General features: G+C 39.3%; 1 protein-coding gene across 1 annotated transcript in view; it reads right to left on the reverse strand.

The window, feature by feature from the left end:
• Window positions 1–3,220: 3,220 nt before the first annotated feature.
• LOC115224494 (inactive hydroxysteroid dehydrogenase-like protein 1) overlaps window positions 3,221–14,883 on the reverse strand; it is a 20,538-nt gene continuing 8,875 nt past the window's right edge. The window contains exons 3-8 of the mRNA XM_029795404.2: window positions 13,801–13,911; window positions 10,901–10,959; window positions 9,978–10,022; window positions 8,240–8,274; window positions 5,493–5,802; window positions 3,221–4,147 (exon numbers count right to left, since the gene is read on the reverse strand). Of these exons, the coding sequence (XP_029651264.1) occupies window positions 4,028–4,147; window positions 5,493–5,802; window positions 8,240–8,274; window positions 9,978–10,022; window positions 10,901–10,959; window positions 13,801–13,911 (680 nt within the window). The 3' untranslated portion in view covers window positions 3,221–4,027. The remainder of the gene's footprint in view (window positions 4,148–5,492; window positions 5,803–8,239; window positions 8,275–9,977; window positions 10,023–10,900; window positions 10,960–13,800; window positions 13,912–14,883) is intronic.

A 14,883-nucleotide genomic window follows, 5' to 3' on the forward strand; every position in this document is an offset into this window, starting at 1 on the left:
TGTATATATATATATATATGTTTGTGTGTCTGTGTTTGTCCCTCTAGCATTGCTTGACAACCGATGCTGGTGTGTTTACGTCCCCGTCACTTAGCGGTTCGGCAAAAGAGACCGATAGAATAAGTACTGGGCTTACAAAGAATAAGTCCCGGGGCCAATTTGCTCAACTAAAGGCGGTGCTCCAGCATGGCCGCAGTCAAAATGACTGAAGCAAGTAACAGAGTAAAGAGTATAACTAGGCTGGAGCAACATGGAATAAAGTGTCTTGCTCAAGAACACAACACGCCACCAGGAATCAAACTCCCAACCTTATGATCATGATCTGAATACCACTATCCACTTAACCACATACAGATTCACTTGTATGAAAGAGCTGCAACCTTCGGCAATAATAATAGCATCAAATAATGGCACAATGTCACATTTTGTTGGAGGAAATAAAATCAGTTATGTGGGCCCCAATTTTTAATTGTGTATTAACCCTCGTTACTATATTCCTGTTGAGATGCTATGTGTTTATTTCAATTAATTTTAAATATAACAAAGAATTTAGTAAAATAACTTATCATTCAGCTAGTGTTAGGAACATAAATTGTGACTAAGGTTTGGTGGATTATTTTAGTTCAGGACTTTTGAAAACAAGGCATTTGTATCACAGAGCCAGAGGCGGTCACAAAAGGGTTAAATATAACAAAGAATTTAATAAAATAACTTAGTTATCATTCAGCTAGTGTTAGGAACATAAATTGTGACTAAGGTTTAGTGGGAGATTTTAGTTCAGAACTTTTGAAAACAAGGCATTTGTATCACAGAGCCAGAGGCGGTTTCATCTGCGTTGGTATCAAAAGGGTTAAATATAAGAAAGAATTTAGTAAAATAACTTAGTTATCATTAAGCTAGTGTTAGGAACATAAATTGTGACTAAGGTTTGGTGGAAGATTTTAATTCAAAACTTTTGAAAAATAGGACATCTATACTAGAGAGCCAGAGGCAGTTTCAGCCAAGTTGCTATCAAAAGGGTTAAGGTAAACAACGTTTTTGTAACTAATAATAAATAATAACAAATATAAATATTAGTTATCTTACATTGACAAAAAGCTTACCTTAATTCATCCATCTTCTCCCGTTATTCTTGGGAAGGTCATGGGGGCAGACACCTCTTCCATAGGATCCTATCAAAAGCAACCAGCATTATACCTTCCAGCAGGGTTCCCAAGTGTGACCAACTGGGTCTACGGATATTATCCGTTCGTCTATTTTCTGGTCTGCCTCTAGGTCTCCTACTGGTTAGCTTAGCTTTCCTGTGACATTCTAATTACATGTCCATAGTACTGGAGCTGTAACCTCTCAATGCAGAGATGGGAATCAGGAGGCGAATTGGATGCTAGAATTGCAGGTGCTGGTACAGAAATGCACCAGCTCCAGTATTTGATCCCAGAAGAGAAGTGTAGCACTCAACCAGTTTTACAACCACCACCACCATCATCATCACACTCATATAATGGTTTTAAATTTTGACCCAATGCCAGCAATTCTGAAAGAAGGGACATACTCTTTTACACTTTTACTTGTTTCAGTCATGTGACTGTGGCCATGCTGGAGCACCACCTTTAGTCGAGCAAATCAACCCCAGGACGCATTCTTTGTAAGCCTAGTACTTATTCTATCAGTCTCTTTTACCAAACCGCTAAGTTACAGGGACGTAAACACACCAGCATCGGTTGTCGAGCGATGTTCAGGGGACAAACACAGACACACAAACACACACACATATATATATGACGGGCTTCTTTCAGTTTCCGTCTACCAAATCCACTCACAAGGCTTTGGTCGGCCCAAGGCTATAGTAGAAGACACTTGCCCAAGGTGCCACGCAGTGGGACTGAACCCAGAACCATGTGGTTGGTAAGCAAGCTACTTACCACACAGCCATTCCTGCGCTTATTACATCAACCAAATTGGTTGATGTAATCAGTACTTATTTTATTGACCCTGAAACAATGAAAGACAAAGTCAACCTCAGTGAAATTCGAACAAGAGCGTAAATCCAAAAGAACTGCTGCTAAGCTTTTTGTCCAGCATATTAACGTTTCTGTCAGTTTACCACCATATTAATCCATTCTTACTCTTGCACAAGACCAGCAATTTTAAGGAGTATGGGAGTCAAATACATTGACCCCAGGACTCAACTGGTTCTTATTTTATTGATCCTGAAAGGATGGAAGATAAAGTTGACGTCTGTGGAATTGGAACTCAGAACAAAGTTTGAAGAAATGCCGCAAAGCAATTTGTCTAGTTCAATAACAATTATTTCTTTATTGCCACAAGGGGCTAAACATAGAGAGGACAAACAAGGACAGACTAAGGGATTAAGTCGATTACATTGACCCCAGTGCATAACTGGTACTTAATTTATCGACCCTGAAAGGATGACAGGCAAAGTCGATCTCATCGGAATTTGAACCCACAACGTAGTGGCAGATGAAATACCACTAAGCATTTCGCTCGGCATGCTAACGTTTCTTATTTCTTTATTGCCCACAAGGGGCTAAACATAGAGGGGACAAACAAGGACAGACAAAGGGATTAAATCGATTACATCGACCCCAGTGCGTAACTGGTACTTATTTAATCGACCCCGAATGGATGAAAGGTAAAGTCGACCTCGGCGGAATTTGAACTCAGAACGTAACGGCAGACGAAATACCACTAAGCATGCTAATGTTTCTGACAGCTCACCGCTCAATAACAATTCTACCACCTTCACCACCTTAATAATAACTATGAACCCCAACACTCATGAGAGGTACTTATTTTATCGACCCCAAAACGATGAAAAGCAAAGTCAGCCTCAGCAGCATTTGAACTCAGAACATAAGGAGACTGACAAAATGCCGCTAAGCATTTCACCCAGTGTGCGAGCAATTCTGATTTTTTTTACTGCCCACAAGGGGCTAAACATAAAGGGGACAAACAAGCACAGACAAAGGGATTAAGTCAATTACATCGACCCCAGTGCGTAACTGGTACTTAATTTATCGACCCTGAAAGGATGAAAAGCAAAGTCGACCTCAGCGGAATTTGAAAGCAGAACGCAGTGGCGGACAAAATACCACTAAGCATTTCGCCCGGTGTGCTAACGGTTCTGCCAGCTTGCTGTCTTCACCACGTTAATAATAATTACAATCACAATCAAAAAATGAATAACAACAACAAAAAGTTATGGAAAATATACTGAAAGATTGGGTTGTTGTTTTTTTCTTTTTTTTTTTTGTTTGGTTGTTTGTTTGTTTTTTAATTTCATCAAGAAAAATTTCCTGTTTTAAATTACTTTCATTAAAGCAGGACTTTGATTAAAATTTGGACAGAATAGAGTCTGAGAAAAATGTGTCGTTGAAGAGATAATGAGATTCCATAGAAACCGGTACCGAATAGGGGTATGGAAGAAGATCCAATAGCTGTAATTAGCAACTGGGTGAGCTGATAATTGATTAATCATAACTGTTTCTAATTGAGGCACAAAGCCAGCGATTTTGCAAGGGTGGGGATTAGTTGATTAAATAAGTCCCAGTACTTGACTGGTATTTTATTTTACCAACTCCAGAAGGATGAAAGGCATAGCTGTCCTCAGTGAGATTTGAACTCTGAATGTAAAGAGTCAGAATACCAAAAGGCATTTTTCCTGCACCCTATCAATTCTGCCAATCCACAGCCCTAAGAAGAAGAAGAAGAAGAAGAAGAAGAAGGACAACCACCATCGGCATTATCATCAATTGCTTACTGTGTGCAGGAAGCTGAGTAATTCTTCAGCCTGCCTACCAGTTCCGAAGATGGACGAGAATTTTAACCGATTTATTTTTTCGATAATTTTTTTTTTAATCTATGTCTTATTTCATGAGTATGTATAGGTGTATATGTCTGTATGTGTGTGCATGTGTGTGTGTATATATATATATATATATATATATATATGGAAAATAAAACAGAAAATAATAGAAAATAATCGTAGTCCTAGTGTGCAGCAAATTTATGGTGTGTCAGTGACGCTGCCTGAGTTTCCTCTGCGACGTTGGCGGCGCAAGCCGTTATTTAGATGTGTCGCACACCACATCCATAATGTGCTTGGCAACATCGTTAGCAAATAGAGCTGAAAAGGGAGAAAGAAAAACGGTGAAACTCCTGCATGTAATATGTATGAGGATACATGTAGCATTGTATGAGACATGAGACAGACATGTAGCACAGAATGAGATATGGCAAGTGACAGCTACATGAGAGAGAAAGGGAGGGATAGAGAAACATTACATTTTTACTTAATATTTGGATGCCCTTCGTTCTACAAACAACTCAACCGTGAAGTTTAGCATCATATGCCAAATGCTTGACATAATGGTTGTATGGTTCAGAAACTGGCTTTGTAACCACATGGTTTCAAGTTCAATCCTACTCTGTGACAACTTGGGCATATGTCTTCTTTTATAGACTTGTGTTGACCAATGCCTTGTCAGTGAGTTTGGTAGACAGAAACTGTGTGGAACCGGACCAGACCGGTTCTTGAATGGTACTAGCCCTTGGGTGCTTTTGACAGAGTCTTTACTGCAAGCATTCAGGCCAGGTCACAAGTTTGAAGATAACTTTCTTTTTTTCTTCCTACCAATCTCAAAAGCCTTGACCAAGAACCAGGGTTAACCATTAGAAAAAGAAAAAAAAGTAGAGTGAACTCCAAACAGTGATGGGCGAAATACCACTAAGCATTTTGTCCAGCTTGATGAAGTTAGTAATATAGACTTGTCTTCTAACTCTTCTCTGCTTCTTCTCATCATTTATGTGTATCACAAGTTATCACCCATGCACACACACACACACACACACACACTGAGATGTGTGTGTGTGTGTCCATGCAAGGAAAATTAGCTAAGAGAAATAACTCAGCATGACCAACGGTAAGTATATAATAATAATGAAATTATTGTATACAGTGCTCAGGTGCACCACAACTTGTCAGACAGTGCATATAAAGTACATGCAGTAATGTACAAATGTCTGGAAAGTGAACAGTGTATGAGTCAGATACATGCTTGTGTGTGTATGGAGGGGAGAAAATCAAGTGTAGTGTTGGCGAATCTCAGGAAGCATGGACGTTTTGAAGGATGCAGTGCTCCGACAACTAACAACTGATGCCGGCAGATTGTTCCATGCTTCAGCAATTCTTAGCATGAAAAAATGTTGCCGAAAGTCATGGGAGCTGTGCTGTTTTCTGACTTTGTAAATATGTCCACGGGTGTTAGACAGGTGGAGTTTGAAAAGGTGCTCAGAGTTATTGTTTGTAAGATGGTTAATAATTTTTTTAAACGTGAATAAAGATGTATTAAATAACATATAAGATAAATTCTTATCATCATCATCAATCTTTAACATCTTGGAAGTGATTTCCACAAATCCAAACAGACAATGAAGAAGATTTAGTTATTGAGAAACCAAAGTAAACTTACCATGAGTGAATGAGGCCAATATCCTGTTGTTCTGTTGGAGAAACCGAGCGTGGTAATAGCGTGTCTTGCATAGACGCTGGCTGAGGGGATCAAGAGATTTGGGTTTGATAGTGTTGCACTGAAGTGTGTCATTCTAGTGGCTACATAGAGAGGTACTAAGCTTTGAAAGATTACACCACTGTCCCTGTATTCATACTGTAGTGCTTGTACAAAGTAGTCAACATATTTTTTAGTGCCTGCATAAACAGTCAGTTGGGGGGTGATATTGATGCAGCTAGCTGAAGACATCATAACTATGGCACCTCGCTTTCTGAAATGTGAAATTTGGAGGCGGATTAAATTAGTTAAACAACACCATAAAAAAAAAACTGTTCAATTTCAGATGTCAATTTTTGTATCTATTTTTCGGTGCAAACTACAATGTTTTTGCTATCGATAGTAGTAGTAGTCGCAGCAGCAGGTATGTTTGTTCCTTTTCGAGCCATGCCTGGCTCATAAGGGCCAGTTTTCCGGTTTCACTGGCATATAGGTTCCCCACCTGGATAGGATGCCAGTCCATCAAAGGTGAGCTGCTAGATGCAGGAGGAAAGGGTGAGAGAAAGTTGTGGTGAAAGAATCAGCAGAAGTTCGCCATCACCTTCTGCCGGAGCCACGTGGAGCTTAGGTGTTTCACTCATAAACACACAAACATCGCCTGGTCTGAGATTCGAAGCCACAACCCCTCGACCACGAGTGCACTGCTCTAACCACTAGGCCATGTTCTTCCACAGTAGTAATAGTAGTAATCCTTTCTTATTTTGGCACAAGGCCAGCAATTACAGAGGAAGGAGGTAAGTCAATTACATCGATCCCAGTACTTGGCTCCAACTTATTTTATCGACCCAGAAAGGATGAAAGGCAAAGTCGACCTCAGAACATAAAAATGAACGAAATACCACTAAGTATTTTACCCAATAATAGCGGTGACAGTGGTGAAATAATGATGTGGCATTAATTATGGTGGTGTTGACGGTGGCTCATACCTTCACATCAAATTCATCATTGAAATCATTATTGACCCTTACCTTACTGCATCTTTCTACATAGCTTACATAAAGTTCTCACAAGTCATTTACCTACACCTAATTTCATTAGTAACCACCAAATCACCTAGTATGGTACCCAGTGAAACACCTTCTCCAAGTTCAACAGGTGCCAAGAATAGTGATTTACTCTTAGCCAAGTATTTCTCCTGTAATTGCCTCAAAGGAAGATTGCATTCATGGTACTTCTGCTAGGCACAAACCCAAACTGCATCTTATCAAGGCCTGCTTTGTCATGGATCAATTGTGCTGTAACGCTCTCTCTCCATAACCTGATTCAGTTGTTTGATTCTTCTATAGTTTTTTTTTCCTCTAAGGCAGTGTTTCTGAACCTTTTTACCCTTGTGTAACCCTTAAAACCCCTGCACAAAAAAAAGTATATACCATATCTTTCACATATTTTTCATCATAGTTCACATGGTAAATATCTCTCTTTTACTTGTTTCAGTCATTTGACTGCGGCCATGCTGGAGCACCGCCTTTAGTCGAGCAAATCGACCCCAGGACGCATTCTTTGTAAGCCTAGTACTTATTCTATTGGTCTGTTTTGCTGAACCGCTAAGTTACGGGGACGTAAACACACCAGCATCAGTTGTCAAGCGATGTTGGGGGACAAACACAGACACACAAACATATATACATATATACAATGGGCTTCTTTCAGTTTCCGTCTACCAAATCCACTCACAAGGCTTTGGTCAGCCCAAGGCTATAATAGAAGACACTTGCCCAAGGTGCTGCACAGTGGGAATGAACCCGGAACCATGTGGTTGGTAAGCAAGCTACTTACCACACAGCCACTCCTGCACCTAATTATATATATATCATATATATAATTATATATATAATGTATGTATATGCACATATAACGTACATGTATAGGAATATTATGATCATGAAATTAGCATTAGCTTATCTCACACTTTCTTGCGGAACCCCTAGGAACCTTTTGCAGGGAACCATGGTTGAGAAACGCTGCTCTAAGGTATCTCCTCTGCCTAAACATGGAATTATAACCAGAAAGTATGAAAGGGCATGGCCAAGTCATTAGATATTGCACTCACAAGAGTGAGATCATGGTTTTGAATACCAAACTGGTGGAGTGTTGTGTTCTTGAGCAAAACACTTCATTTCATGTTGGTTCAGTCCACACAGCTGTAAATGATTAACCCTGCAATGGATGGGTTGTCCATTCAGGGTAAATACTGGCCTGCCTGCTTAACCAGCGAGGCAACAGGCAGCATTCAAAAGCTAAAACAATGTGAGTTACATAGTCATCAGTGGTGTAAATAACCAGATCTGAGAATCTGGTTGACCCCGTGATAATGTGACAACAGCAAAATAGAAAGAGAACACCATGGTGCAAATGAATTGGGGAGCTTGCAGAATAATGTTGGAATTATGTCAACTGACTACATAGAAAGATGTGAAACACTGATCGAAACAAACGTAGAATATATATAAAGATAAAGGTTGTAAATATTGGGCCATCATCCGTGAACTCAGACACCAACTCCCAGCCACTCTAAGAGTCAGCTGTTCATTTGTAACTGGGCTGATCCACTGGGAGTTTATGAATGCATTACTTGTTATTCCAAATTAGTCTTCTTCCTAAATGCTTATTATTCTAGCCTGATAGGGTTGTTTTGCATAAGATAAACTTACCTGGAGACCATCTGTGGCAGTATCATATACGTCATCTGAAAAGAAAATATATCACATTATATATATATTCTTTTATTCTTTTGTTTGTTTCAGTTATTTGACTGTGGCCATGCTGGAGCACCACTTTTAGTTGAGCAAATCGACCTCAGGACTTATTTGTTGTTAGCCTAGTACTTATTCTATCGGTCCCATTTGCCGAACCACTATGTTACAGGGACGTAAATACACCAGCATCGGTCGTCAAGTAATGTTGCGGGGGGACAAACACAGACACACAAACATATACATACAAGGCTTATATAACTTACTATTATAGTTACTAGATGAGGAATTACTGTCACCACTACAAACTCGTTATTTCTCTGGTTAGAACATGTATGAGTGTGTGTGTGTGTACTTATTCTATTGATATCTTTTGCCAAACTGCAAAAGTTATAGGGACATAAACAGATCCATGCCAGTTGTTAAGCAGCTATGGCGGACAAACACAGACACAAAGACACACACACATCATACATAAATAAACATACATACACACAATCATTTACATCCATATAGACCTATCTATAAATGTTCTAATATCTACACAGCCTTGGTTTTTTTTTATCTCATTACGCAAAAAATTATTTTACAGACAGACAGACAGACAGACAGACAGACAGACAGACAGACGACAGACAGACAGACAGACAGACAGACAGACAGACGATAGGCAGGCAGACATCACCAAGCATATGTACAAAAGTAATATCATCAGACAAAAAAAATTACAAAAACTTCTCACCAAACAGAAGTGAGAGAAGTAACATCAGTAAACATGAGTCATAAATAATGTGACTATGACTGGACACATATGACTATAGAAATAGTATGACTAAATATGTATGATCACAGAACCGTTTCAACTACATTAATGTGACTAAAGATGTATCAAATACATGTGACTACAGATGTAATGTGACTAAACATAAGTAGAGAAGTACTGTGATTAGACAAATGTGACTAATTGTGTGACTACTGATGTAATGTTACTAGATATACATAACCACAAGTATGTAATTTATGAGTTAGCCCTTTAAAATTCAGATTATTTTGTCAAATGTAATGCTTATTTATTCACATTGTTTTGAATTAATTGTGCATTATCTTGCAGCTTTGAGATTTTGAAAATGTCATTGTATATTTTTAAAATGATATTGTAGAGTAGGTGTGAGAGGCTGGATCTGACCAGTGTGAACATATGATAGGTAGAAGACTTGAGCCAGTTTGAACATATAACTGGTAGAATATCTGGGCCAGTTTAAACATACCTGGGAGAATATCTGGACTAGTTTGAACATATAATTGGTAGAATATCTGAGCAAGTTTGAGCATATCATCATCGTTTAACGTCCGTTTTCCATGCTTGCATGGGGTGGTCAGTTCGACCAGGGTCTCGGAAGCCAGGAGGCTGCACCAGGCTCCAGTCTGATCTGGCAGTGTTTCTATAGCTGGATGCCCTTCCTAACACCAACCACTCCACGAGTGTAGTGGGTGCTTTTTACGTGCCACCGGCACAGGGGCCAGAGGGGGCGCTGGCATCGGCCACGTTCAGATGGTGCTTTTTACGTGCCACTGGCACAGATATCACAACTACAATTTCCATTTGATTCTTATTTTGATGCATATAACTGTTAGAATGTCTGGGATGGTTTGGGCCCAAATGCTAAAGAGTTAAGCAAGTCAGTTGAACACTTACCATAGTTGTGGCTGAGATATTGACATTAATAAGTTGCCAGAGTCTCTGTAACAAAACAAAATGATAAAAACTATGTTAAACTACAATAGAATTATAATGAAGGCATACTTTAAATATATTTCTCTTACATTGCATGTCTACAGGGAAGCTTAAAGAATTATTTCAGCTAATGAGGAAGCTTTTATATCAGACATGGGCAATTTTTCAATGAAAATTGGGCAGCATGAGACATGGCTGATCAACAGACAGGTTGCACTACTAAAAAAATTCAAGGTAATTTTTTTATTAGGCATGCCTTTCAGAAAATCCATGACTGTTCTATATAGTCATTTGACCTACTAGAAATAGTAGCTAAGTCTCCTTCAAATTTCATCCAACCAACTTTAAAAAATGAAGGACGCTTTAAATAAAGAGATCTTAGATACAGTACATCTGAAGGAAAGATGGAATGGCCATAATCATAGTGCCCTTAATCATAGATCTGGGTTGAGACTGAACATCCACCCCACCACTTCCAACACAACTCTTGGAAGCCACAACCTGGATACTCAACCTCTTTGAAGCAGCAACCAAATTTCCCTAAAATCATGCCCTACCATCTTACAAAAGGGCACATTGGATAATATAACTCTGGATTCCCTGGACCAGTGAAAAAGACAGGATGGTCATGGCTGGAATGCATTTGATTCCAGACCGCCACTGCCTTGCAACCATACCCAGCCATGGGAAAGGCTCATGATTATATAGGAACATAAAACAATTAGTGATGGCATGGTACAAGCTTCCAGATCATGGTCGCGAGTGATGGCTATGCCTGTTTCCATCAACTGAACCACTCCACAGTCAATGCCCCCCTCTTCAGCTTATCATTTATAATAATTTTACATTCCAGTTTGAAGCTCAATATAAAACAGACCACTCACCTCCTCGGGGACTTCAAGAAATAACTGTGGATAATGGTACATAACTCCAACATTATTGACTGAAAAAATTTGATAAATAAATAAATATATAGATAAATCAACTAATTTGTCATTAGCAATGAAAACAGTATTAGTTCAAATTAGCAGTCTGTGCATTACACTTAATGCAGATACACTGTAGCAAGCCTGGAAACTGTGGCATTTGTCTCAAGAAAGAATCTCTTATAGATGTATAGTGCTAAAAGACACTAGTGTCTAGCAGCAGTGGTGAAATTGCATCATCATTAGCAAGCATCCACTAGCCCTACATGCTAAGACAAATTTAACCTACATTGATATAGAAAAACAGTGATTAATAAATCACTGGTGTTGCAATTAGCTGGCAGGCAGGATTTTGATATTAGCAACACAGAACATAGTATATCTGGGTTAAGTGTGACATACAGAATGCTAATTTGAACTAGTACTGCTCTCATTGCTAAATAAACTAAAGACATAGTGCAAAGTAATAAGCATGGCTTTTGACCAGCTATGCAGTTACTGGCTGTAGCTAGTGACTAGACAGACAGACATTAGTCCTAGGTGTTCACTAGACAGACAGTTATTGGTTGTAAGTAGTGACTCAACAGGTAGTCATGACTCAACAGACAGACATTGGTTGTAGGAGGTGACAGACAGCTATTGGCTGTGAGTAGTGACTCAACAGATATATTGGCTGTAAGTAGTGACTCAACAGATATATTGGCTGTGAGTAGTGACTCAACAGATATATTGGCTGTAAGTAGTGACTCAACAGATATATTGGCTGTGAGTAGTGACTCAACAGGTAGTCATTGGCTCTAGGTAGTGACCCCACAGACAGACATTGGTTGTAGGAAGTGACTCAACAGACAGATATTTGCTGCAGGCGGTGACTCAACAGACAGGTGTTGACAAGACAGACATAAGTTATGGATGACAAGTGAACAGACACAGAGATTGTGGGTGATGTTTAGGCAGGTACAAAGTGTTTGTGCAAGGTTTTCTTCTGCCTAATTCAGAAAGAGGAGCTTGCAGTACCTCTAAGTAACTCCTGTAGTTTCTGCATGGACCAAAGCATCTCCAGTCTTTATTTCACCTGAGGTTTGAGCATCCTAAGGTCAACTATTACCATATCCTTATGTCTTTCTTGGGATTCCTTTCCTGCTGCTTCCTTCCACCTGGGTAACTTGGCACTTCTTTACCCAATAGTTATCCTTCTTATGCATCACATGTCTGTAGCAGAACAGTGTTCTCTCTTGTACACTACAGCCAATTTCTCTTATACCAAATTCTAATAGATAAAAAGATAAATATGCCAACATGGAAAGTGGATGTTAAAGGATGATGATGAAACATATATACACATATATATACAAATATACACACATGCATGTATACACAGACAATCTGTGCTGGTGGCATGTAAAAAGCACCATTCAAGCATGATTGTTACCAGCGTCACCTTACTGGCACTTGTGCCAGTGGCATGTGAAAAAACATTTGAGCGGGGTCGTTGGCAGTACCACTAGACTGGCTCCTGTGCAGGTAGCATGTAAAAAAACACCCTCTGAGCGTGGCCGTTGCCAGTACTGCCTGACTGACCCTCATGCCGGTGGCACGTAAAAGCACTCACTACACTCTCGGAGTGGTTGGCATTAGGAAGGGCATCCAGCTGTAGAAACTCTGCCAGATCAAGATTGGAGCCTGGTGCAGCCATCTGGTTCGCCAGTCCTTGGTCAAATCGTCCAACTCATGCTAGCATGGAAAGCGGATATTAAACGATGATGATGATGATATATATATGTATATAATACATTCACATACGCACATGGATAATGACATTAGGAAAAACAAATTCAGATTTCAACATTTATTTCTAACACAGGCCACACCACAAGGCCACATATTTTCTAAGAGGTATGTGGGTACACTCAATCACAGCTACACCAGTATCTGATTAAACTTAATTCTATCAACCCCATAAATAGACATAACTAAATATCACAAATGACACAAACCATTTTGTAACCATTTTTCTACTTATTTTAACAATGTACCCTCCCCACCATGGAGGCACATGGCCTAGTGGTTAGAGCAGCAAATTCGCGGTCGAGGGATTGCGGGGGTTTGAATCACAGACCGGGCGATGTGTGTGTTTATGAGCGAAACACCTAAGCTCCAAGCGGATCTGGCAGAAGGCAATGGCGAAACTTCTGCTGACTCTTTCGCCACAACTTTCCCTCACTCTTTCCTCCTGCATCTTGTAGCTCACCTGCAAAGGTGCCGGCGTCCCGTCCAGGTGGGGAACCTATATGCCAAGGAAACCATGGAAACTGGCCCTTATGAGACAGGCGTGGCTCGAGAAGGAACAAACAACAACAACCCTCTCCCACCAGAATTTACTCTTTTACTTGTTTCAGTCATTTGACTGCGGCCATGCTGGAGCACCGCCTTTAGTCGAGCAAATCGACCCCGGGACTTATTCTTTGTAAGCCCAGTACTTATTCTATCGGTCTCTTTTGCCGAACCGCTAAGTGACGGGGACGTAAACACACCAGCATCGGTTGTCAAGCGATGTTGGGGGGGGTGACAAACACAGACACACAAACACACACACACATATATACATATATACGACAGGCTTCTTTCAGTTTCCGTCTACCAAATCCACTCACAAGGCATTGGTCGGCCCGGGGCTATAGCAGAAGACACTTGCCCAAGATGCCACGCAGTGGGACTGAACCCGCAACCATGTGGTTGGTTAGCAAGCTACTTACCACACAGCCACTCCTGCGCCTCCAGCCACTCCACATTCAATATAAAACATTCTTTTTTTAAAAAATCTGCACAAGAATATAATATGAGGTATTGGCACTTACTTAGAATTCCTATTTCTTTGTCCTTAATCTGTGACCAAATTTTTTGATAAACTTCTTGGTTAGCAGAAAAGTCTACAACAATGGGAATGACTTCAACACCGAACTGATGTGCTGCAAAAATGAAATATAAACAAGAATTGAATGATTAAGATAACCAGTTAATTAAGATGACACCAGCAGATAATCTGTTAGATAGAACAGGTTATCTACTGATATAAATATAAAATAAGTATTTAGAATTAAGGGCTGTTAGCAGAAAAGTCTACAACAATGGGAATGACTTCAACACCAAACTGATGTGCTGCAAAAATGAAATATAGACAAGAATTGAATGATTAAGATAACCAGTTAATTAAGATGACACCAGTAGATAATCTGTTAGATAGAACAGGTTATCTACTGATATAAATATAAAATAATATTTAGAATTAAGGGCTGTTAGCAGAAAAGTCTACAACAATGGGAATGACTTCAACACCAAACTGATGTGCTGCAAAAATGAAATATAGACAAGAATTGAATGATTAAGATAACCAGTTAATTAAGATGACACCAGTAGATAATCTGTTAGATAGAACAGGTTATCTACTGATATAAATATAAAATAATATTTAGAATTAAGGGCTGTTAGCAGAAAAGTCTACAACAACGGGAATGACTTCAACACCGAACTGATGTGCTGCAAAAATGAAATATAAACAAGAATTGAATGATTAAGATAACCAGTTAATTAAGATGACACCAGCAGGTAATCTGTTAGATAGAACAGGTTATCTACTGATATAAATATAAAATAAGTATTTAGAATTAAGGGCTGTTAGCAGAAAAGTCTACAACAATGGAATGACTTCAACACAAAACTGATGTGCTGCAAAAATGAAATATAGACAAGAATTGAATGATTAAGATAACCAGTTAATTAAGATGACACCAGTAGATAATCTGTTAGATAGAACAGGTTATCTACTGATATAAATATAAAATAATATTTAGAATTAAGGGCTGTTAGCAGAAAAGTCTACAACAATGGGAATGACTTCAACACCAAACTGATGTGCTGCAAAAATGAAATATAGACAAGAA

This window comes from Octopus sinensis, linkage group LG25, assembly GCF_006345805.1.
Source record: "Octopus sinensis linkage group LG25, ASM634580v1, whole genome shotgun sequence".
Classification (NCBI taxonomy): Eukaryota; Metazoa; Mollusca; class Cephalopoda; order Octopoda; family Octopodidae; genus Octopus; species Octopus sinensis.